The sequence below is a fragment of the Calypte anna genome, chromosome 2, assembly GCF_003957555.1.
Source record: "Calypte anna isolate BGI_N300 chromosome 2, bCalAnn1_v1.p, whole genome shotgun sequence".
Lineage (NCBI taxonomy): Eukaryota > Metazoa > Chordata > Aves > Apodiformes > Trochilidae > Calypte > Calypte anna.
Genome location: NC_044245.1, coordinates 73,600,862 through 73,624,919, shown reverse-complemented (window position 1 = coordinate 73,624,919; position 24,058 = coordinate 73,600,862). Strand labels below are relative to the sequence as shown.

At 37.2% G+C, this 24,058-nt stretch overlaps 1 protein-coding gene across 2 annotated transcripts in view; it reads right to left on the bottom strand.

The window, feature by feature from the left end:
* Positions 1-244: 244 nt before the first annotated feature.
* The window catches only part of LOC103525550 (cadherin-10), a 52,053-nt gene continuing 28,239 nt past the window's right edge, over positions 245-24,058 (bottom strand). Inside the window, exons 5-11 of one of the 2 annotated variants that reach the window (XM_008490510.2) lie at positions 22,553-22,740; positions 19,817-20,070; positions 17,078-17,214; positions 14,753-14,874; positions 5,918-6,026; positions 2,196-2,447; positions 245-1,313 (exon numbers count right to left, since the gene is read on the bottom strand). In XM_008490510.2, the coding sequence (XP_008488732.1) occupies positions 820-1,313; positions 2,196-2,447; positions 5,918-6,026; positions 14,753-14,874; positions 17,078-17,214; positions 19,817-20,070; positions 22,553-22,740 (1,556 nt within the window). In that variant the 3' untranslated portion in view covers positions 245-819. The remainder of the gene's footprint in view (positions 1,314-2,195; positions 2,448-5,917; positions 6,027-14,752; positions 14,875-17,077; positions 17,215-19,816; positions 20,071-22,552; positions 22,741-24,058) is intronic. The other variant, XM_030444769.1, reaches the window with a different exon arrangement.

The following is a 24,058-nucleotide window of genomic DNA, read 5'->3' as shown; positions in this document are numbered from 1 at the left end:
AAGTATCACTAGTTCAGATCAAAACCAGAACAAAATTTTTCTTAAACATGTCAACTATAGGAAGTAGCATTTCAGAACAAGCAAATAGGTCTGTAACTTGATCCCCTCCCTGTGAGAACAAACACTTCTAACTGTGTTAAATAATGGAGAATACTGCAGCATTGAAGTACCACCAGTGCGTTGTGCTAGTGTTTTCTTCGAGCCAGGAGCTGATGGCCAGAATAGTCAGGCAAGCATCAACATAGTTGTAAAAACTGGTTTATTTCTTAAAAATAAATACAAAAATATAAATATAAAACATTGGCAGATAGAATTTGATGAAATGAAGTTGCACAAAGTTTTTTTTTTAAAACCAGCTGCATATTACACTTATTAACACCACGTGTACATTTTGTTTCAATTTTAATGTACAGAACAGGACATATTGGATTCTTTCTCCCTTGTCATCTTAAAAGCTCCACTTGCAAGGATAGGACATGTATCTAACAGAAGCGGCTTGTACATGAGGTTGCTTAAGGGACATAACCCCATTCAAATTTCTGAAGGTAAGATATTGTTTATTTATTAAAATGGACAACACTGAATTTCCATAGCTTTGGCTCTTGGAAAGTATTTAAATAAAATGCTCTATATATTCCCGGTGACATCTTACTAGAAAGAATGGATGACATTAATGGAAAAATTTAAAACAAATTTTAAAAGGAAATAATTGTGCTGAGTGGCAGGATAAATTTCCTGAATCGTAAATACTGTTGAGTGCAGAAGGTGTCTGTAAAATTACTTCCGCTCAAAGGAAACAAAAATGTAGCTTACTGCAGCTTAAGAAGTGTCCTTGTCACTTTCTCCTCCACCATACATTTCGGCTAACTTATTAAACCGAGGGCCCCATTCTCGGAGGTAATCATAGTTTTGGTCTCCTTCAGTAGTGCCTGACTCTAAGGAGCTCAAAGATTCAGCTATTGAATCATTTCCTTCGTAGGCATAGGTTGCAAGTGAGTCATACGGCGGGGCAGAGGGATCAGTGTCGTGCTCTTTTAGCCTTTGGTTAATGAAATCTCGGACATCCGTGTTATCTGGTGCTGAGGGAGTCCTCCGTGGCACAAATAACGTTTCAGGGATAATGTCACGTCGAAGCTTCTTATCTTCCATAGCTGCAGGATTCCTCAGTGTGCCAATATCAAAGGCCTGGGTGTCTTCCTCTCCACCTCCTTCATCATTATAACTCACAATGTTGTCTCTGATGTCCTCTTTAGAGAGGATCAAAGGCTCCTTCTTTCGTTGCCTCTTCAGAGCAGCAAACAGCACCACTATAACTTAGAGAGAAAAACAAAGAATGGGTAAAGATTTCTGTTTAACAATGTCTTAGTAGAAAATCCACTAGACACAAGAGCTTTATTTCAACTACACTTCAGCAATTAATTTCTGTCTGATACATGGATAAACATCCCCATCTGTATTCTGGTGACATAGTAAGATATATACCTAAGCATGCTATTTTTTACACACTTTATGTGTTCTACTTTATAGAATCATGAGCTTGTCTGTATGTTCCTTTTCTAATTAAAATGAATTTTAAAATAGCCATGTCTATTCTGAAGATAATTTCATCTTTTGATGCTCAAAGCATACTATTTAACTGGTTTTGAGGTGAACTAGAGGTCATTAAGTGATATTCTAAAAACTGTAAAAAGGTTTTACAAAAAATATTTTTTTTTTACAGCATAGAAGCATCTGCTTTTATACAATAAAAATACTATTTACTGGCATATTCTTTGTGAAATATATACTGCACACTAAATTTAAGTTATTTATCTACACAAAAAAGAGAAATTACCTCAAAAACAACAAAAAAAATCAAATTTAAAGACATGAAAGTCATTTGATTATGCTATTCCTTTTCACTAATCTTTTTTTTTTACTTTTTTTTTTTTTTTTTTTTTTTTGACAACAAAGAATAAAAATGAGTTTCTGGTTGCATGATGGTAGTTTTAAGAATCTGGGAACTGAATTCTTATTTATTATATCCAATTTTCAGATGAATGGGTTTTGCCTTTCTTTAAAAAAAATGAAACAAAACAAGTTTTAAGTTTCAGTTAAATTCTCCTCCCCAAAATCCATAAACATTACCTCTAATTTGTAACGTGAGTCAAGCCTGAAGCATTTGCTCATGGGGTAAGAGATCCATTTCTTCTTACCTAGGAGGATAATGATGCAGAGGAGAATGGCAACCAGAGCCCCAGTGCTGAGGCCAGCAGGGAGGAGCAAGGCCTCAGCGTTGCAGGACTGCATGTTCCCTCGGCTGTCGCAGGCACACACCCGAATGGTCAGCGTGCCTGTGCTGCTCTGGATGGGGTAGTCATTGTCTGATATCACCACTGGCAGGAGGTAAGTGCTTATTTCATGTCGACTAAAGCCATTCCTTCTCGTTAAAATTCTGGCAGTGTTATCTAGATTGATTAAAACATACTGTTGTAGAACATATGAATATAAAACGTGTAATTTATTGTACATGCAAACAACCATATTTTACATCACTGGCAGCATTCTGAAACTGCTCCTGTTATCTCAGTGATCTCTCTCTTTTTTTTCCTAATGACATTCCAATTTGATCAGAAAGCTATTTATAATTTTTTATGTACATCTGGCCTTCTCCTCTGTGCCTCCGCACCACCTTTGAGCGTGATATGAAAAGAGGATTTCTCAAAGCTTAAAATGTTTTATAGATTAATGCATGAGGTACGTGACACAGTTCCAGTTCAGGGATGAAGCCCTTACATGAAGTGGCCAGCTGAGAAAAAATAACTTCCACTTCACGCTGTTCAACAACCACTCAGTTCTGAAATATTCTTTCTATGGATTTTCTATGGCAACACCCATGGGAATACTATCTGTAAACTCTGTATGAGATTTTTCCACACCAAAACACTTTCAACATATTGTAGATAAATGAATAATGTACCTTAGCACATGAAGTACATTTTTGGGGTAAATATTGTCTTAGGAATTCAGAAAATGTGAAAGATAGTAGTTTTTTCAGTACAGTCTTTAGAAGTGAATTTACTAAACTGTATTTCTAGTAGAGACGTCTTAGTTATATGCAGTATACTTCAAAACCTGTTCACTGAGTGCCCAGAGAGAGGGGAAGGAAAGGAAGAGAAGGAGTAACAGGAAGAGGCTATTTCTTCTGTTGTTAGGGCTACAGCAATACAGTGCGAGACATTAGAGTTCCTAACTTTTTAGTCTAAGAGAGAGAAAACATACATTTAATCTGCATTAGAAGGAACATTTAAATTTCATGATACTTGTGGATCTCTTGAGGTATGTTGTTAGCTATCTCGATAGCTAACTTCAGGCTTAATTAAAAAATCCCATGCACAAAAAGAAAGAAAATAGTTACAGATAGAAAAATAGCAAGGTCTATATGTGTATTCACTCAGGACACAGCACCAGGATATATATACTATATTTAAATTTTTTGGGGGGGGGATTTTTTAGCCCTCATAATATAAAATAGTAAGTTTTCCTTTATTGCTTCATTTCATTAGTTTTCAGTATTTCTATGCTATTTGTTTTCACTAACATTAAAACCTATGTCTCTAATGAATCTTTAAATGCCTCTGCTTCTGGGGATTTTATAAGGTAATTAAAAAAAATTTATTTGATTCTTCAATTTCACAGAATCATAGAATCAGCAGGGTTGGAAAGGGGATCATCAAGTCCAACCCTTGATCCACTAACACCCTGGTTACCAGACCATGGCACTGAGTGTCACATTCAGTCTCTTCTTAAAACCTCCAGGGATGAAGAATCCACCACCTCCCTGGGCAGCCCATTCCAATGCCTGATCACCATCACTGTAAAGAATTTCTTCCTAATATCCAACCTAAACCTCCCCTGGCAGAGCTTCAGCCCATGCCCTCTTGTCTTCCTGATGGCTGCCTGGTAGAAGAGACCAACCCGCCCTGGCTACACCCTCCTTTCAGGGAGTTGTAGAGAGCGATGAGGTCTCCCCTGAGCCTCCTCTTCTCCAGACTGAACACCCCCAGCTCCTTCAACCCTTCCTCACAGGACTTGTGCTGGATCCCTTCACAGCCTCCTTGCTCTTCTCTAGACCCGCTCCAGGACCTCAATCTCCCTGAACCGAGGGGCCCAGAACTGGACACAGGACTCAAGGTGTGGCCTCACCAGGGCTGAGTACAGGGGCAGAATCCCTTCTCTGGATCTGTTGGCGACACTGTTCCTGATACAGGCCAGGATGCCATTGGCCTTCTTGGCCACCTGGGCACACTGCTGGCTCATGTTCAGATTCCTGTCAATCCAGACTCCCAGGTCCCTCTCTGTCTGGCTGCTCTCAGCCACTCTGTCCCCAGCCTGTAGCGCTGCATGGGGTTGTTGTGGCCAAAGTGCAGGACCCGGCACTTAGCCGTGTTGAACCTCATCCCGTTGGAATCAGCCCAACTCTCCAGTCTGTCCAGGTCCCTCTGCAGAACCCTTCTGCCTTCCAGCTGATCCACACATCCCCCCCTGACTTAGTGTCATCTGTGAATCTGCTAATGGTGGACTCAGTCCCTTCATCTAAATCAGTGAAGATATTAAACAGAACTGGATCCATGTGGCTCAGCAGGTCGCTAACTGTTCCCTCTTGGATTACAGGGATGATATTCAGCATCCTATTTCTCTCTACAATATCCAGCGCAAGCTCAGAACATCCTGTCTTTCTATTGAAAAGAGAGGCAAAGAAAGTGAACCTCAGCCTTTTCATCATCTTTGGTAAATATGTTTCCCCCCACGTCCAACGAAGAATGGAGGTCTTCCTTGCCCTTCCTTTTGCTATTGATCTATCTGTAGAAGGGCTTTTTGTTACCTTTAACAAGTGGCAAGATGAAGTTCACATTGTGTCTTTGTCTCTCTATTTTTCTCTCTACATGACCTAAAACTCTTCCTGAGTAGCCAGCCCTTCTTTCCATAGTTTGTAAGCTTTTTTACCCGGATTTCCTCAAAAATCTCCCTGTTCAGCCAGACGGCTCGTCTTCCCCTGCCAGTTTGCCTTTGGGCACACAGGGACAGTCTGCTCCTGTGCATTCAGGAGTTGCTTCTTGAAGTACGTCCATCCCTCCTGGACCCCTTTGTTTTCAAGGGCTGTTTCCCAGGGTACACGGAATCAGTCTTCTGAATAGGCCAAAATCTGCCCTCTGGAAGTCCATCACAGAGTTTTTTTTTCCCCCCTACCATTAGATTTTTTTTCTGCTGCTGTTTGCAGCCTATCACTTTCTGAAATCTTTTATCAGGAAAGAGGATGATTCACATTGCCTTTATGCCTTTTACACAGTTGAAGGACTATACCTTGTCTCATTTCATTTATTTCTTCTATAATCTAGAGCTCTGTCAGTTAAGTCATAGAGATGATGAAGGAAAAGATGAGTGCATAGCTCCCCTTCCTCAAAGGAATATTCTGAAAATTTTCTCTAGTACAGAAAGATTGGCAAGAGATCAAAAGAAAAAGCCAAAGCGGCTGTGAACTTGGAACCATTATTTTCATTAATGGTCAGAAAGAAGAAAAACAGAAGAGCAGGTAAATCAAAACTAAGTTATAGAAAGCCAAAGTGAAAATCTGAATTTGTCAGTAGAAGCCATTTTTGAAAAAGTCTTTTCTCCTTCAGTTTTCAGTCTTCAGTCCAGTGAGGTTACTCACCCCAAACCAGTAATCTTATGGTTTTCCTTATAATTAGTCTTATTACATTTATAACATGCTAATTTTCTGTCCCACTCACACAAATGAAAGTGCAGAAGTTGTAAACCACAAGTTAAACCACGGGTTAAATAACTTCTCTATATATTGATAGACATAAAAACATATTTCAGGAATGCATGCTGGATAGCAAAGTTAAAACTTCCTTGGAACGGGAATGAAATTTACCTTCATTATCCTGAACAGTGAAGTTAGGGTTAACAGCAGCTAAACTGAAGAAAAATTTTTGTCCACCAAGAGGGTCATCTTTGTCTACTGCACTTATGGTTTGAATAAGCTGCAGGAAAAAAAAAAAAAAAAAGCAAACAAACAAAGCAAGCAAGCAAGCAAACAAACACAAAAGCAAACAAACAAAAAACAAAACAAAACAAAACAACAATACACCTGGGTATTCCATACAGCTGTCACTACTTTAAGACCAGAAATGTTAAGATAACTTCATACTCAAACTATATATATATATTCACTTAATCTGTTGAATAAATTAATTGAAGAAACCATAAAGAAGTATATCATATAAGTTTTTCCAATAAGAGCATCCACCTATGTTTCATGTGCTGGTACAAATACACATATAAAATGGCCAGCGTCTCCCTTACTCCTCCTCTTTTTATTTTTTTCTTTCAATACATATTTATATATTTTTGTAGCTACAAAGGGAACAACACTTGCCAAAATAGTTTTGTTGTTAGCATAGATAATTTTTATTCTTCATCGCTGATCCACCACTTTAAATTCAAATAAACTTCTAAGACAAAAATTTTAGATTTTGATGAGGAAAATCGTATTTTATTAAATAGATATTTCTGATAGGAAAGCTAAAGTTTCTAATTAAATTAAATAAAAATATAAAAATAAAATACCTGTTTCTAAACCAAGGTTTTTCTATTTGTTAGTGTACCAAAATACATCAATAAGATTCCTGAGATGAAAAATTCCAGTTAGATTATACATATATTTTAACTCTTGTAAAACAGTATAGCATACTCTACAGACGTTCCACCTTAAGGTGGGATGAGAATCTGGTGTCAATCCTCAGAGTAAATTGCAACAGGTCAGTGCAATACTTAGATTTAGTGTTTTCTGCAAAGTGTACGAAAGAGTTCGGATATTTTTGGGGGGAAGTAATGGCAGGCCTTATCAGCATTTGCTTATCTGGATTAGGTTGCTTTATTTCAGAGTTGGGTTTTTTTTGTAGTTTTTATTCAATAACAATAAAAACTATGCTTACAGATTAATTTTTGTGCATGTGTGTATTAATGTTCAAATATGTTCTTAAGTTTAACTTTCAAAAATATGATAATAATAAATAGGCCTAGGTAATTTTATTTTTTCATTTTTCATAAAACAAATTAAATTGCAGTTTTTTAAAGCACAGAATTACTTCCCGCTCTTTGACACTATTCCCTCCCTGTGGCATACTTGTTAAACCCTGTTCATTTTTCCTCTTCCAGTTCTCCCAAATTGTCAGGATTAACCATCAACAATTGCAATGTACTCTTGTTAACCTTAACAAATGCATGATTATGTCCCAACTTCTTTCTTGTCCATCCAGAATACAGTAATAAACTTCTTAATGAGGCAAAGGTTTGATTTATTTTAATACAGCAGCTTGCTTGCTTTCTCAACTGAGTTTTGTCTTTCTCTAAATTTGTTTTCTCACATAGACCTCCAATAATAACACAGGCCTAGAGTATTATTTATTTTTAAAGAATGAAACTTAGTGAATTCTTAGCAAATAAATCTTTTGTTCTAGCAATTGAAGTTCTCTGGGAAACTGTTTAGATACTTATCACATTTTACTTTGCTTTTTTTGGTTTTTATTTTGTTTTATTTATGAAAAGATTTGAAAGGAAACCCAGCACTAGGAATTAAAAAACCTTGCTTGTGGGTTTTTTGTTGGTTTTGGATTGCTTTTTTTGTGGTATTTTTGTTTGTTTTGTGTATGTTGGCTTTTATTTTATTTTGTTTGTTGGATTTCTCATTTGGTTTTTGTTTTGTTTCTTTTTTTTTTCTATTATCTTCCAGACATTCAGCATATAGTATTTGCTGCTCCATGCCTTGTTCTGCCATCATTCCAGTCTCAGCCATCTTGAGGCACTTCATGAATTGCTCAAATTTTTAATTATTTGTTTGTTCAATTTTTAATTATTTCTTTTCTCAAATCTAACCACTTTAAGCAGACTGTAGCACTGTCTGACAGGTAAACGCAGTATTCCTACTCCAATATTTATTCATTCATTATCTAGCTGTTTGTGAGTACAGAACTGATAGGAGTAATTAAAATTGTAGCTAACCATGGGAGCTCTGTTTCATGAGCTTTCCCTTTTGTGCAGTTGCTAGGCAGCCACCTGGAACTATCTGTTTTTTACCAAGCCTGGACTAATTATTGAAGCTTCAAGGACTAGTCAAACCTTCAGTATACTAGTTTATAGCCATAGCTTGCCTGACTCTGAATTTTTTGGCAGTAATTGATGCCTAAAGGCAGTAAGGGTAACTATTTAGAGTACCCTAAATAAGAGCAAATACAACTGAGGAAAAAAACCTCCACATTTCTTACTGGTGGCAACTCTTTATTAGCAATCAACATGTACATTAGCAGTGTCTTACCTTTCTCAGTGGCTTTTGAAAATAAACCTAAGACTGAGAGGAACTGAAATAGCAGAAAGTAAATTCTGCCTTATAGGTCATCTACCACTCCGTATTACAACAGAAACACATACAGTGGATATTGCAAAATATCTAATATTATTGTAAATTTTGTTATTTATTAATAAAACTCAATCATAGTGAGTCATTAAAAGTGTTAGTCTTCAGTCTCTTTAAAGATGTATATATGATTTTTTCCTGTTTTAAAAAAAAAAATAATGAAAAAAGCACAAGTACCTAACCAGGAAAGAAGTACTTAAGTCTTATTAGAAATGCTATATAGTATCAAGGGAGCCTTTGAAGGAAGAGATAAATATGATTATTTTGCTTGTCTGAAGAAGTTTAGAAGTTATCAATACTATTCCAAAAACGGAAATCTCAGAGGTCACTCATTTTCCTGAAACTGCAAAAAATTATTCTCCATAACCATTGTAATTAAAGAAGATATACTGGAAATTGTGTTAACACAAAACAGTAGTTATAAGAGGGTTCTTACATGACATAACATATAGAAGTGTATGTATGATATTTGATATTGGAGTTTAGATGGGAGGTATGCCTTGTTAGCATTTTCTTGCTTCAGGCAATGTATTCTAATACGTTAGTCCTTCTTTGTTCTGCTTGACTCCCATGGGTAAGCACAAAGTGAGTGTTTTTGGTTTCCATAAAAAAAACTGAATAAACAGAAGCTGAAAGCAACACATTGTGTGTCTTGCCTACAGTTTCCTTCAGATATTCGTAACCATACTAACGTGATGTAACCTGTTTTACACATGGTTTCGTACAGTGTTGTTTTCCTCTGAGACAAATCAACCACAGGATACCACCATTACAGCCACAGTAAATTGTTTCTCTCTGCTAGCAATGACACAAAGCCATAACTGCAGGGAAGCCAAAAATGTTATTCTGGAAAAAGCAAGAAAGTAAGGGCTTTTGGGCCCAGTGAAAGAGGGTTGTTAGACACTAAAAACTGGTAAGATAGTAGAAATGAGCTAGCTGTGGAGGCTGCTTATTCCAATAATTCACCTACGCGTTTGGTAGGTCCTTTCTGAGCATCAGTTCTATCCACTATTTAAGGAAATGGATATTTTTTTTCTAGAACACACTAGATCTGTGCTTTTATATTCTGTATAAAGAACAGAAAACATGATATGCTATTATGAAAAACAAGCAGAACACAGCTAATTAGAAACCCTATATGGATTTGCATTACAAAAACTATCTTGCCAGAGTAAGACAAAGTAAATCTTTCAGTTTTTGAAAAACGAAAGGGAAAAAATACTTTGATATTTCTAAAACACTGGGAGATATAAAATTTATGGAAATATACTAAAGGAAATAAAGTAAGAACAAATGGGAAGAAATGAAAAAGGGTGGGGGCAAAAATACTCAAGGAAATTAACCACGAATTGTACTATGATAAAAAAAATGAGGGAGATGGAAAAAACAAAATAACACTTCAGGATCACAGGACTTAAGAAAGTGTTATAAAAATATCTAAAAAGAGGAAAGAAAATTGACTTCTAAATACATAACTTAGGTTTTTTTTTCAATAAAAGAAACAACTACAAGAAGGACATCTGGTGAACGTAATAGGCATATTGTTGTAAATATAAAGATGGATTTTTATGTTTAAGCCAGGTTATTGTTGGGAAAATATTCCCGATAAAGTTTTCTACATGGGTCAAAAAGAACAGGAGCAACATAAAAAGAATATGTTCAAGAAACATAATGTGTTTATATATATATGCTGAAGTAAGAATAGGAAAAGAATAGGAAAAAAAAAAAAGTAATTCGTATTTTAAAACAACATTTAGAGAGAATACATAAGCTAGACCGATTTTTACAATATCAGGACATATGTAAAGGGTGTGGGCTTATACAGATTTGGTAAAACTAATATGAAGATTGTAATAGGCATGCTTGGAGACCTAAACAGCTTTGCTCATTGGTTTTTGGGCTGTCCTGGGTTAGTGCAGTGATTTTTGGGAATCTGGTGGGACCACAGGGGTGGCTCCTGTGAGAAGCTGCTGGAAGGTCCCCTGGTTCCAATGCTGGCCCTGCCTCTGGCCAAGGCCGACAGATATGGGAAGCTGGATGCACCTCTGTAACAGAGTAACATATCCAAGAAAGGGAAAGCAAAAAACATGAAGAAAGAGCTGAGGAGAGGAGAAGGTGAGAGCAATGCCAGAGCAGACACCCAGGTCAGTGAGCAAAGATGGTAGGAGGGGTCCGAGCCGGTACTTCCCTGCAGTTATTGGTGAGGTGTCAGCTGTCCTCTTGCCACACATGAAGGGGCATAGTGGAGCTGTCTCTGAAGGACCACGGTGGGGCAGATGTGGATCTGCAGCCGTGTAGGACCCCGTGTCAGAGGAGGTGACTGCTCCCGCAGCAGCCGTGACTCTGTGTGCAGCCCAGGTGGGAGCAGTCTGTGCCTGAGGGACTGCACCTGTGGGAGGGACTCATGTCCCAGGGGTTCCTGAAGGACTCTCCCGGGAAAGGGACCCCGCGTTGGAGCAGGGGAAGAATGTAGAGCGCTCTCCCTGAGGAGGAAAGAGCAGCAGAAACATGAGGTGAACTGATACTAAACCTCTACTCCCTGGCCCCTGTGCCCCTGAAGGGGAGACAGCAGTGAAGCAATATTCGCCCAGGAAGAAGAGAGGTGGTGGTGGGGAAGGTAAGATCTGGTCATGTTTTCTCTTTCTCCTTGTAGATTAATTCAGGTTGTTGTTTCTTTTTTCTTCCCAAGTTGTGTCTGTTTTTTGCTTGTTAGTGTAATTGTGGAACAAAGACCTGCCTGTCCTTGTCTCAATTAAGGAGCCTTTGTGTGGATTTTCTCCTCCCTGTCCCACAGTGGGGGTGGGGGTCAATAAGCAGAGGCCTGGTGGGTACCAGCTGGTCCTAAACCCTGACAGGGCTTTGAAAATTGCAGGGAAATGTGCTGTTTATCAATTTCCTACCTCTTGTTCAGGCAGGTTGTCCTTCAGAATCTGTACATGACCTCACAGCAAGGCCTTTGTGCCTTAGTATATGTTACTCGGTATTTTTCAGTTTTTTATATTCAGCACCCAGGCACACGTGTATCTATGTATTATAATGACCAGAACAGGCAAAGATGCTGAACAGCCAAAGGGAAAGAAAAGAAGACTAAGCAGTTTTCCCACCCTGCAGTAAGGGCTGAGGGAAACAGGGGGAGAAACAGCCCTGCGAGCCCCGACGCTCCGGAGAGCAGGAGGAGGGCAGGAGGGGCTCCGGGTGCCCCAGCAGAGGTGCCCCTGTGGCCCTGGGAGAGACCCCGGTGGGGTGGGGGTTTCCTTGCTGCTGGATAGGACACCCCCCCCCCCTCCAGCAGATTTACCCTGAAGGTTTTCAACCCATATGCAGATAATCACACTAGAGCACAGAACAGCATGAGAAGGAGGGAGTGGCCGAGAGGAGGCAGAAGTCAGGAATTAAGAGGTGAAGGAGAACCTTTTAAGAAGGGGGTGTGGGTTTGAGAGAAAGTGTTTTAGTTCTTTAGTATTTGTTTCTCACCCTGTTTTTAACTGACAGTTAATGAAACCAGTTTTCCTCAAGTCTGTTTTGCCAGTGATGGTAACAATTAAGTGATCTCCCAGTCTTTATCTCAACACATTTTCATCTTATTTTCTTCCCCTGTCCTGTTGAACATGGCGACAGGGTGGGAAGCTGGCTGCTGTTATAAGTCAACTCATGACTTCTTTTCTTTTGGCAGGTCAAGAAGGGCCCCTTTTCTGACCATCACTGTAGGGAAAGTAAATATGCAGAATTACTCAGCTGCCATATAAAATCTCTCTAAAGTAAGTCTGATTTCTGCTTTCTACTTGATTTCTGTCTTTTACATTAGAGGACCTTTGGAGGCTGGCTGCTGAGATGCCAGACATGTTGCAGATGGGAACTGACAAAACCAGTAGGAATCCATCTGCTCAGCTGCCCGGCTCCTGACTCTTCTCACCTGGGGGTGGAGGACAGCTGAACTTCTTTGTGTACAGTGCTGCAGCAGTCTGAGGATTTCACTCCATTCTTCCCCTCAGCTCCTACTGAGTCACCTTTGTACCACTCACATGAATCCCTGTGTCCTGCTTATGCTATCTCACCAAGCTTGTCCTCAGTTGTTTTTCTTTAGGGGATGACAGATGTAAAAAGAAAGACAACCATCAAAATGCTGTTCTGCCACAGATGCTGCTTTTTTGTTGCTTAGCTTTTGTTCTTTTTGGAAAAGGATATTCCCAATGTTTGGAGGGTCATAATACAATCTGTCAAAAGTAGTAATAGCAGGCAGGAAAACAATTACAGTCAGTCCTAGAATTATTAAGGTTGGAAAAGACCTCTAACATCATCAAGGCAAACTGTCCCCCATGTCCCATCACACCTTTTAGGAGAATCTGTTCCATGATCTTCCGAGGCACAGAGGTGAAGCTGACAGGCCATTAGTTCTCAGGGTTCTCCTTACTACTCTTTTTAAAAATGTGTGTAGTAATGTCCCTTCTTCCTGTCACCAGGGACTTCACCTGACTGCCATGACTTTTCAAATGCCATGGAAAGAGGCTTGGCAACCACATCTGCCAGTTCACTCAAGACTGGGATGCATCTCCTCAGGTCACATAGACTTTATCTTGGGAGATGCTGGGAGAGAGGTTGCCAGTGAAGACTGAGGGAAAAAAGTTGTGCAATATGGATTGATTAGATTCAGCCTCTCAGGACAGACTGAATTAAAAAATACCAAGTATTATTTATGATCTACCAGTAATCAAGAAGAGTATAATTCCATGAAAATAGACTGCTCATGTTATCTTGTGTTGCTTTCCTTCCTGTGAATTCTTTTCTTTAAAGAATCATTGTCAACTTTTTTTTCCCCTAAATGTTTATATTTATGGCCCCTTTAGTAAATGTGGCATATTTTTCTTTTAAGGAAGACACTATTGAGTTTTGTTAATTTAAATAAACATTCAAGGATACATACATTTATCTAGCTTCTCATTTGTAAGCCATAATTATTATGTGTGGGTTTTTTTAAACTTTTTAACTGGTAGTGTTTTCTGAATGTAAAAAAAAACAAAACCCCAGTGTAATGTAGAAATAACTTTTATATTTACTTTAAATTTAACTGACCTCAATATTCTAGATGGATAAGAAAAACAGAGTTCCTCAAAGTATGTTTACATCAAAAAATATCTCTTTTATTAAGAATTTCCTGTACCATCTAATTAGTAACAGGGACAGAACAGGTTTGAAAATCTCAGAGATTTGTGATTACTGCATTTAAATTTTAATTTTTTTTTACCCAAGACCATTCTTGTGAAACTGGAAGAGGAAAAATCATTGCTATGCTTTTCCAATTCTTAATCCATGTGTCACATTTTAAAGGATTAAAACAGCAATGTCACATTTATAGAAGATACTACAACTGTCAAAAAATTCTAGAAGTTCAGCCAATTATTTCTATTTGTGGCAAATCTTGCAGACTACAAGGGAGGTGACCACTCTACAAGCAGCAATTGGCTAGCAGCTGAGGAGCAGCAAGAAATAAATAGCATCAAAGAGAGACACTTAACACCTCGCTTCTCCAAGGATTGGAACACCTCCCCCCCTGCCAGGAGACCAACTGGCTGGAGTCTTCGGTGGTGACTCTCATCTCCTTTCCCTCTCTGTCTTATTCTCTACCTTTTGGTGCTGATTTATTTTCCCTTCCTTTCTCTTTCTGTGTCTATAGGATTAGGCTAACAACTATAGTTTTAATGCCTACCAGTTCTTCCTGTGCTCAATCAAATGGGGTAGTTGCACCTGATACTGTGTTATCTTTACTTTGTCCTTGTGGGATCCAACAAGAATCTCCACATTTCTAGCCCTTGGAGCATAAGAACTGCCTATTAGCAACTAGGTATTAAGCAGTGCAGTCATTTTGTTTAAATTAACATAAAAATTCTAGCTTGTAAGAGGCAAAAAAGAAAAGGTATGACAGGTGTTGATATCTGTAACCACCATCAGCATGTATTTAAGTATATCTAAAATTTGCTATTTGAGTTACTGAAAATATTGTTCAAACATGTTAGCAGTTGCATATAACACTTCACATTGTGAAAAATAATTCTGAACATGCTTCTTGGATATATCTAGTCAAGATGTAAGAGTAGCACAGGGTTAGGAAAAGAACAGTGGTAATTCCCACACTGATGCTGTTATACTGAAATTGCACAGTAATCCAACGGTTACTTTGTTTTAATTTTTAACATTTCAAAAGCTATTTGGACATGATTTCTCCTAAGAGGAGAAAACGATCTAAAGTTCAGTACCATAGCAAAATTGCATAGTGTGAAGTGTTTATCAAAGGCATACCTGTCCAGCTCTCGCATTTTCACAGACAAAAGTATCGTAGAATACAGCAAATTGTGGGGCATTGTCATTAACATCCAAAATTCTCACATAGACAGGAACACGAGCAGTATCTTTGGGGTTGTCTGACCAGAGAAGAGAGAAGAATGACTTCATTTTCCTACTAGAAGTTTATTCTGTTTTCTTCAAAATTTAAAGAGCAATTGATATGCAAGATCAGGTATAGAAATGGTCAAAATTTATTGTAGAAACTTGACACCAGGTAAGAATCACACATCCTGAAAAATAAGGACATGTTTTGCCTAGAGTAAAAAAGAAAATATTGGTATCTAGTGAGCAGTTAAGCTTTTACATAAGAATAGGTGCTGAAACTCTATGCAGATACAGTATATGAAAAGCATGATCATTACTAATATGACAAATTTGATTATTTGGTAGGCTCAAGAGTATTACTCTGCTGTAAGGTTTTAATTTTTAATTTAAAAATTACTTGAGGTCTGTTTTGTTTTACACAGAAAAGGCATTACTAACTGGGTATATGTGTGTTTTGAAAACCTGTCAAGTCTGACTTCCTCTCTTGTATTTTAATAAGAAAGGAGACTTTCTAAAAAAACCATTTGAAGTACTTCCAAAAAATCAGGAAAATAATTTATTAGAATCAGAGTTTTTATGTTTAATTCACCTTAAAACATGAATGTAGATTTTCAGACCTTAGGGTAAGAAACAAGAATAGCAACTTTCTCCTTGCAAAATGCAAAAACCCTAGTACTATTTAGAATGCCATCTCATTAGTTACAGATTAATTCAGGAATATAAGTGTCCCTGTTCCCATTTGCTGATCTAATTGCCTTACCAAGAATCTAAAGTAATGCCTGGAAGTAAAAAAAATGCAGCCATTTCTTGGAATTATGTTTGTCTGCAGCTAAATACTGTAAGATTTTGCAGGTTTAATGGAATGGGATAATTGAGAGTAGAGATGATTAAAAATAACTCATGGGTGGGGTTCTGTTTGCTTTGCTTTGGTTTGTTTCATGACTTTTTTTTCCCCTTTTAAGCTTCTTCAAATAAAACAGTAAACATTTAGGAGTTACTGGCATTAAGTTCACTTTTTATTTGTAACACCTTTACTCAAGAGTGACATGGATCTTAAAATGGCAGGTGTGGGGCACTATTTGTCATAGCCTTTGTGTATTTTTGTATTAACTTTACAAATGCCTTCTAGTCTAACACTGCTTTGCCACTGTTTGGTGCTTCACAAGTAGTATTTTTAAAGATTTAAAGACCTAAATCTCTCCCCTTTATTCCATCATCCAAACTCAAATGTACCTCTTTGGAAAATGCTAGCTACTCCAGCTACATACCGAATGCAAATTTGGTTGCAGAATCTTGACAAGGAAGTAAGTTTAGAACTGTGATATAAGCATACAAGCAGCCTAAGTTTTTTCATTATGCAAATACTTCTGAAAGGTATTCTTACAATACTAGACAGCATTGTGAGGGATTATATGCTCAGGACCACGTATTGCAGGAGAAAAAAAAATAGGTTTAAAAAAAAGTGCAGGTACTCTGTACAACCAGCCTATTGCTCTGCACTAGAGAAATGGGCACAGGCAGGCTAAGAGCAGTTAATTGGCTGGACACAATGTTCCATTTAGTTCTCTGCAGAGTAGTTCTTGCCATCCATGCTGATGACCAGTATTTTTCTTTTTTTTTTGAATGATGTAAAATTAACCCAAAAAAAGCAAGTGTCTTTGAAAGCTAGTGGATTTCAAAGATTTAAAAGACCAGACATTTATCTCGCAGAAAATTTTTTCACTTCAGTAATGTAGCAGTTTTAGGAGGATCTCTGCTTTTGCTGTTGTACTTTTAACATGAAAATATTTACAGACATCTTATTTAAATATTCCAAGAAATGCTACAGCTGAGGGGTCAAATTGAACATAGCTTGTATATCTATTGATTCCAAAAGCTGTAGGAAGATATAATGAAATTATTTCTAAGGAAATGAAGAAAGCAACAGAGACAAAACCTCAACTCTGCTACTTTAACAGCAAAATCATATCCTCAAAGAAAAGAAAACAAAATTACTCCAATGTAATTATTTAATTGAGCAACATTTCAGAAGTAATTTGGACACTCAAGCTCAGTTGTGGGAGTAGGAAAGGAAAAACACAATGAAGAGACAGCTGCTGTTAGCTGTTCCCAGTTTACAAAGCACAGAGTGAGAGGGAAGTAAGAGAGGACTTTGGTAATAAAGACACAACTATATCCTTACAGGGTAAGGGAAACTGAGAGAAAGAAAGACAGAAAGAGACCAAATTGTCTTACTGATCTCAGCTGCTATAACGCTAAGATTGTGCCATTGTGATATCTCACGGTCAAGTGGCTTAGAAGTATAGATGGACCCATTCCCAGAATAAATATTAAATATCCTGTCAAGGTCAGTGTGACGATCCAGAGAAAACCTAAATGCAATAAGGAAAGAAAAAGTATTGCTAAAATGATAGAAAATGGAAGAAAGCAGGTTTTGCAGGTCAATATAGCTTTTACGTTCTGTATGTTACATTATAATAGTTTTGAGAAGACATATAATTTAGTTTCTAAAAATTCATATGAGAATTCTCAAGGTCAGTTCCATGGAATGAGATATAAAAATTTCAAGAATTTCATAAATATGATACAACATTGTAATATAAAATACATAGGGATAAGGGATGATGACCAAAGCATGACACAAATGGTATGGAATACAGGGTGGAATGTCCTGGTTTGGCCCAGGATAGAGCTAATTTTCTGTCTGGTAATTTTGTTTTCAGAAAGCAGCTGTTGTACATAGCTGTACTTGCTGAAATTAACAGCAAGTTTCTCAGTCTCTGCTTCTAGGACTGATAAACCTTAATGTTTATGAGTTTATAGAGAATGTTGTGCAGAACCAAGGCCACTGCTCAGCTCTGAGGAACATTTTATGAACCAGAAAGAGAAAAGGAGTAAAGAGGGCTGCACATCTGCTGCCCTCCGTTAGTGAGAAGCAGACAAGACAAATGACCAGAATTGACCAAACAGAGTATTCCATCCCATATGCATCAGACTCAGTATAAATCTGAGGCATCACGAGGGTCAAGCCCCTTCCTTCAGCCTTCACCTTCACCCTTCACCTTCACCCTTCTTCTCCTGTCCCTTTTTGCTTCAGCATCCTGGGATGATTCCATTTCTTCCTCTGCCTGTTGTCCCAGTCTGTGCCAGCCCATATCTGTGTGTTCCTTCCTCCAGTTCCCGACTGCTGCCGACTCCAGGAGTCCAGCCTGGACTTTCCCAGGGCTGCCCTGCAGCCTCGGTGGTGATGTGAGAGTTATCGGGGGAGATGGGGGAGGAATGTGGTATCATTTTCCTGTATATTTGTATATATTTAGTAATTTTTCCTATTTATCACTACTGCTTCATTAAAGCCGTGTAGTTTAGTTTCCAACCCATAAGTCTCTCTTCCTTATTCCCTCTCCTTTCTTTATCAGGGAGGGGGATTAATAGAGAGCATCTGTCATTTGGTTAATTACTGGCCCAGTGTTAAACTGTTACAAGTGTATATATAGTATAGTATAGTATATCTAATAAAATTAATATAGCGTAATATAATGTAATATAATTCCAGAATTTCAATACAATAATTAAAGGATTGTTTTAATCCTAAAAGAAAACTTGTCTTTAATGTACTGTTCCTTCAGACTTAAACTGACAGCTAACTTATGAGCTTTTCAAAAGTATTGTTATAATCCTAGTTTCTACATTTAAGGATATGATAATTCACTAGAAATCAAGAAAAATATCTATAAAAATAATTTTACATGCAGAACTTTCACTTTCATTAGTTTACTGATGTTAAAGGACCTTTTGTGTTGCTATAGTTACTGTACTACTGCAGGCAAAATTTCTTCTAACATAATATGGCAGGATGTCTAACTACAGTCAGAAAATTGCTCCTTCCTCCATTTTTTCCAGTATTTAACATCGCTTTCAAAGTTAGGATTGAACCTTTGATGTGGAATTAAATGTAGGATTTTGCAAAGTACAGAACATTTATCATACTACTTGGCAGAATTGGGCCACATTGAAGAAAAGTCTGCTAGTACACTCTTATAGTGCAACAGAACACACAATTCTTGGTACTTAGTATTAGTATTGTAAGAGGTAAAAGCTTGTAAAATTTTATCCTAGGTAATTATTTTTTGAATGAATATACAAAGCTGCTTTGGACATTGAGGAACAGAGCAAACATTAAAGAGAATTTGATCTATGCTATGCAATCTTTTTTAAAGTTCTTGTATTCGACCACAGGGCATTAAATTCAAGCTAAAATAAGTGACTGCACTATGAAGAACACTATCACACGTATCTTCTATTCTCTTTTCTTCAAGTGGAGTGATGGATAGAAGTTTGGAAAAACAAAGAAAACCCAACCCAAAATACAGTTTACTACATTCAGTTACATGTGATGTGCCATGTAGCATCTAGCAGTATCTATAGAAATGTTTTTTTAAATATATTAATTGTTCAGTGTCTAGTTTCTTAGGGTACTGGAGCAAATAACAAAATAATTTTATTCTCTATAGCCAACAGTGTGACAAGCCTACAAAACAGGAGGCACCAACCAGAGCAGATGAGATGAGCACCAGGACTGACTAGAGAAAGAATTAGAAAGCTCTGTCCCCTTCTTGGGCCATAGATTGTTTTATCACTTTTTCACAGTGTGAAGCAAGAAGCAGTCCTGAAGAGCTTACTTGAAATCAATTTTACAAGTTTTCTGAGGTTTGAAGTACTAGAAATAATTTCCTCTGTCTCTTGTGTGCAAGTGAATGGCTATTCCCTGAGGTGTTCACAGGTTCATAGGTAGCACAATTCTCTATAAACTCTATTCTCTAAAGCTCTATCTATATTTGGGACACTAAAACATAACAGAAAAAAAATATTATCATCTTCTTCCCTTGAACAATCAGCATGTGCAAATTCATGGTGTATTACTGTTTCTCTTAATTTCTTAAGCAAATTATGTGCTTAGAGAGACTGCAATATTACCTTATCAGACTTGATGTCGAATCAGGGTCTCGGGCCATTACCGTTCCTATTATTGTGCCCAGCTCAATATCCTCATGCACCTCAAAAAGGTAAGATGATCTGCTGAAAACAGGAGGTTCATCTACATCTTCTACAGAGATTTTCACAATAGTTGTATCTTTGAAAGGCCCAAGATAATAGAAGCGTGGGTCCACATGGGTATTCTCAGCTTCTACTTTCAAAGTATAAAGTCGTCTCGTCTCATAGTCCAGTGGCTAAAAAGAAAGATGACGTTATATTAAATTACACTGCATATTGACAGATGTTGGACTATATACATAATGAAAACTGAAGCCTTAAATGGCCTTAAATATCAAGAATATTTGGGATTTCCTTTACAGAGGGGTGTGTGTGTCAAAGTTCTCTATAGAGAAACAGTAGGAACTTAATTTTGTTCCTTTTCATTTAATCTAATGAATCTAACATCAGAGGGGTTTTTGAAAAATAGAAATGACGTTTTTGTCACAAAATAGAACTGACATTTTTTTCAGCACTAACTTTTTAAAGTGAAAGGAAGGAAGGTTCAGTGCTATAATTAGAAACCATTTTGGAAGGGAAAGGACCTCTATTCCTTCAAATTTTTCTGTCATAGATAAAAAGTTTTAGCTAATTAATGATACTGAGGAAATGAGCAAGCTGAGATTTTACCTTTCTGACACCCAAAAGAGCTCATTAACTTCCCCGAAATCTCAGGGAGATATCAAACTGGTGGTTTTCATTCATCAAAATGGGTGGTGGAAGACACATCTTTTCTGCCTACCTGCTTTCAAATACAAATTAATATTCATGACAGATATCAGAGAGACAGCCTAGAAATTTAAATATTCTATTTAAGAGCAGGAGGATACAGTCCAGTGAAACAATGAATTTCCCCACTGCCCCAAAACTTGTTTGAAAGAAGTAGCTAGAGCAAAGGGGAGAATATCTATTAATATAATTGTGAAAAGCAACACAGTGATGCTACATAAGTTCGATCTTTGACTGTTGGTGTACTACACTCTCTTCAGTGTAGCATGCTGCTGTTAAGGGATACTGGCCTCAAGCCTACAAGAAAAGAAGCTATATTAGTCCTGCTTTATTCTAATTAGCTGGCTTAATTTGCCAGAATGTGCTCCACGTACATGTATTACATTTACTACTGGTACATTCATATCCAGTTTCGACATCTCTTCAGGCTATGCTGTAAAACATGGATATAAAATATGTGGATCATACAGGTATTTCAGCATATCACCAGTAAAGAATAAAAACGTTGCCGAAATATGTGAACTTTTGACTAACCAATTATTTTGTCTATAAGAACTTGTCTAGAAAAACTTGTATAGAAAAGGTTCTTCTGCAGCAGTTACTAAATCAAGACTTTTTACTTAAGGGTTCAGTAAAGGAACACCTCAACCTGGATAAAGAATAACAAAATAAAGAACCTAAAAATCAAACTGAAAATATCTTCTTCGTTGCTAGTTAATGCTGTTGTCTGGCCTATCCTAATAAGCTACTTATTTATCAATATGCAAAAGCATCCTGAAAATTGCAAAGTATGATCTATGACTAATGAAAAAAAGAGATCTTATTCATTAGCATTTTTGGTGACATTTTTGGAGCTGCTGTAACATAGCATTTTTTAAATGATTGATTCAGTTATTAGATTGTTTTGAAATTTGTTTTTTTATCAAGACTGTATAGATTTAATACAACAGTCTGTGTGAAAAATCTGAAGCAAGCAAAAGAGGAGCAGCTCAAGAGTAACTTCTGCAAAGTACTAGGAAAAGAAAAAAATTCAGGCCCCAAACTTTGTATTTTCATTTCTTCCCAAATGAACTACAATGCTGACTAAGAACAGAGAGATTAAAAAGGAACACATTCCAATCTTTGCAGTATTTATTCTTTCCTTGGTTGCCACTGTCAAGAGATGTGGAGATGTATTTTACAGTAGTGCTTACTTTGTTATTCTTTCCTTAAGGAAATTTATTTTAAAAGCTAATATAAACAGTTATGTTACATATGCTGCCTGAACTTTTTAGAAACACATCTCAAAATCCCCAAGAAAAGAAGTGAGAAGTAGTTGAGGAGCAGGAGAATGTTTGTGGTTTTTTTTAGCTGTGAGATCTTAAATGCCTGCAAGTGCTCTATACAAGACAGAGAGCAGTGCTAAAGATAGCTTAAACAGGGACACCATCGTTATTCACTGCTCCCATGTCAACCAGCTGACATTTTGGAAACAAGAACTAAAAAATACAGTTTACAACTCAGTTTCTGTGGTTGTGTTTGTATTCTGGCAAACACTGAAGAGGACTCAAGCCTTGCTAGTTATTTCCTAGGAGCTGATGAGAAACCTAAGCTCCTAAGTTGATGAGAATTTCCTAGATAAATGCCGCTCAATAGCAAGTGAGCTGCACATTGCTTCATGAAGAAAATGTTACATGAATAATAAAAAAGTCTTTATTTGAAATCACTTAGATAATTAGAACTAACATAATGGGGGTGGTCTATCTTTTACATATTTCACTGCCAATAAGGCTACATATAAAGATAATGTTACTGCCTGTTAATTCCAGTTCGTTTAAAAGGAAATAATACTGTTCAGTTACTGATGGAGCTTGTTTGCAAGTACTGATCACAGCATCACGTGATCTGAGCAACTCTTAATGAAAATTTGTGACATAATATCGACCCCAAATGAATGTTGGAAATAGGCACCTTTCGCACAGTTATGATGCCTTCCTGTGTCTCCTTCTGTGTCACAATATCAAACATATCTGTCCCATCACCATCTATAATTCTGTACTCTACTTCTGCATTTTTTCCAGTGTCTGCATCTGTTGCTTTGACGCTGCCAATGGGTGTCCCAACTGGGGAGGACTCGGGTATGCGAAGGTGGACGGTACCTGCCAAAGAGACAAAGAGCCACTCAGGAGCCCCACAAGCCATTACACATGCATTGTGTCACAGAATAGCTGATTATATATATTTTGTATATCTCTTATTCTAGAGAACTTGACATTTACTATTGAGAGGACAGGCAAAATGTGAGGCAGACAACTATTCCAGGGAAATACTTCGGAAGAAGACTGAAAACAGAATCGCAGAAGAACAAAATCAGAAAAATAGTATTGAAAATGATCTCTCAAAGACAAATAAATTCTCCACTTTTCTTGTCTCATTTCTGATCATCATCAGGAAAGACTGCCCTGTCTTCTTTTCAGAAGAACTTCTTTTCATTGCTTTTTTTTCCCCCAAGTGAATTTTCTGGGCTACAACTTACATCTGTTTTATCATAGAAACAATACAAAGAACAAAATCCCTTAATTTCACTGCCCAATTCAAAGCAGCAGATTGAAATTTCAGCTTTCAAAATTAGGTAGTCAGATGGATTGTTAAATAAATTTGAATGACATCTTAATTCAGGGATTGATTTTGAAAATCCACAAACAGAAGGTGTGCCTATACTTTTCAAAGCAGTTATTACATACTTAAAAACAGCACACAAACTATGCAGTTTTTGTTTTGTGCTACATTTCCTAGCTCAGTTGCATCTCCATATTGTGGCGTCACATAGCTGATAAAGAAAATAGGAATAAAACTGTCATAATTCATAAATGCTGCAATAAATTGAAGGAAATATCTTACCATACATTTTAGTATTCTATGCCCCAACCTTACTGGAAAAACTGTAAAAAAGGGTTGAGAACTCTGAACCCATCTGTCAGAACATATGGTTGGATAACATGTGGGGCACAAATTGCACTATGAAGAAATCTCAGGAAAAGATTTAAAAATTAATGCAGATACAGCTGTCATTCAAAAGATGAAAGTTAAGTCATCAAAGCATTTTCTTCTCTAGCCTTAGGTAAGCGTTCCACAATTTGTCATTTTACTTAGAGACTTCCTAAGGTAAGAAAAGTGAGGCAGAAAAATAGTTCAGTTACCTGTAACACAACAGTGGAACTGGTAAAGACCAGAAACCACAACAGGAAAATACTGAACAGGCTACCTAAAGAGCAGCACATACATAGCTTGTTATAAACAAAAAAAATGCAAAAAAGTCCATAAAGGGAGATTTTAGCATGCAATGAGGAAGAATCATGAGAAGACAGCAGTGGTAAAGCAGTTTGGGAAGGCCACTGGCAACATAATATTATCATATTTTCAGGAAAACACGAGTGAATCCTTTAAGAATTATCAGTGTCTCTTAATAGACTATTT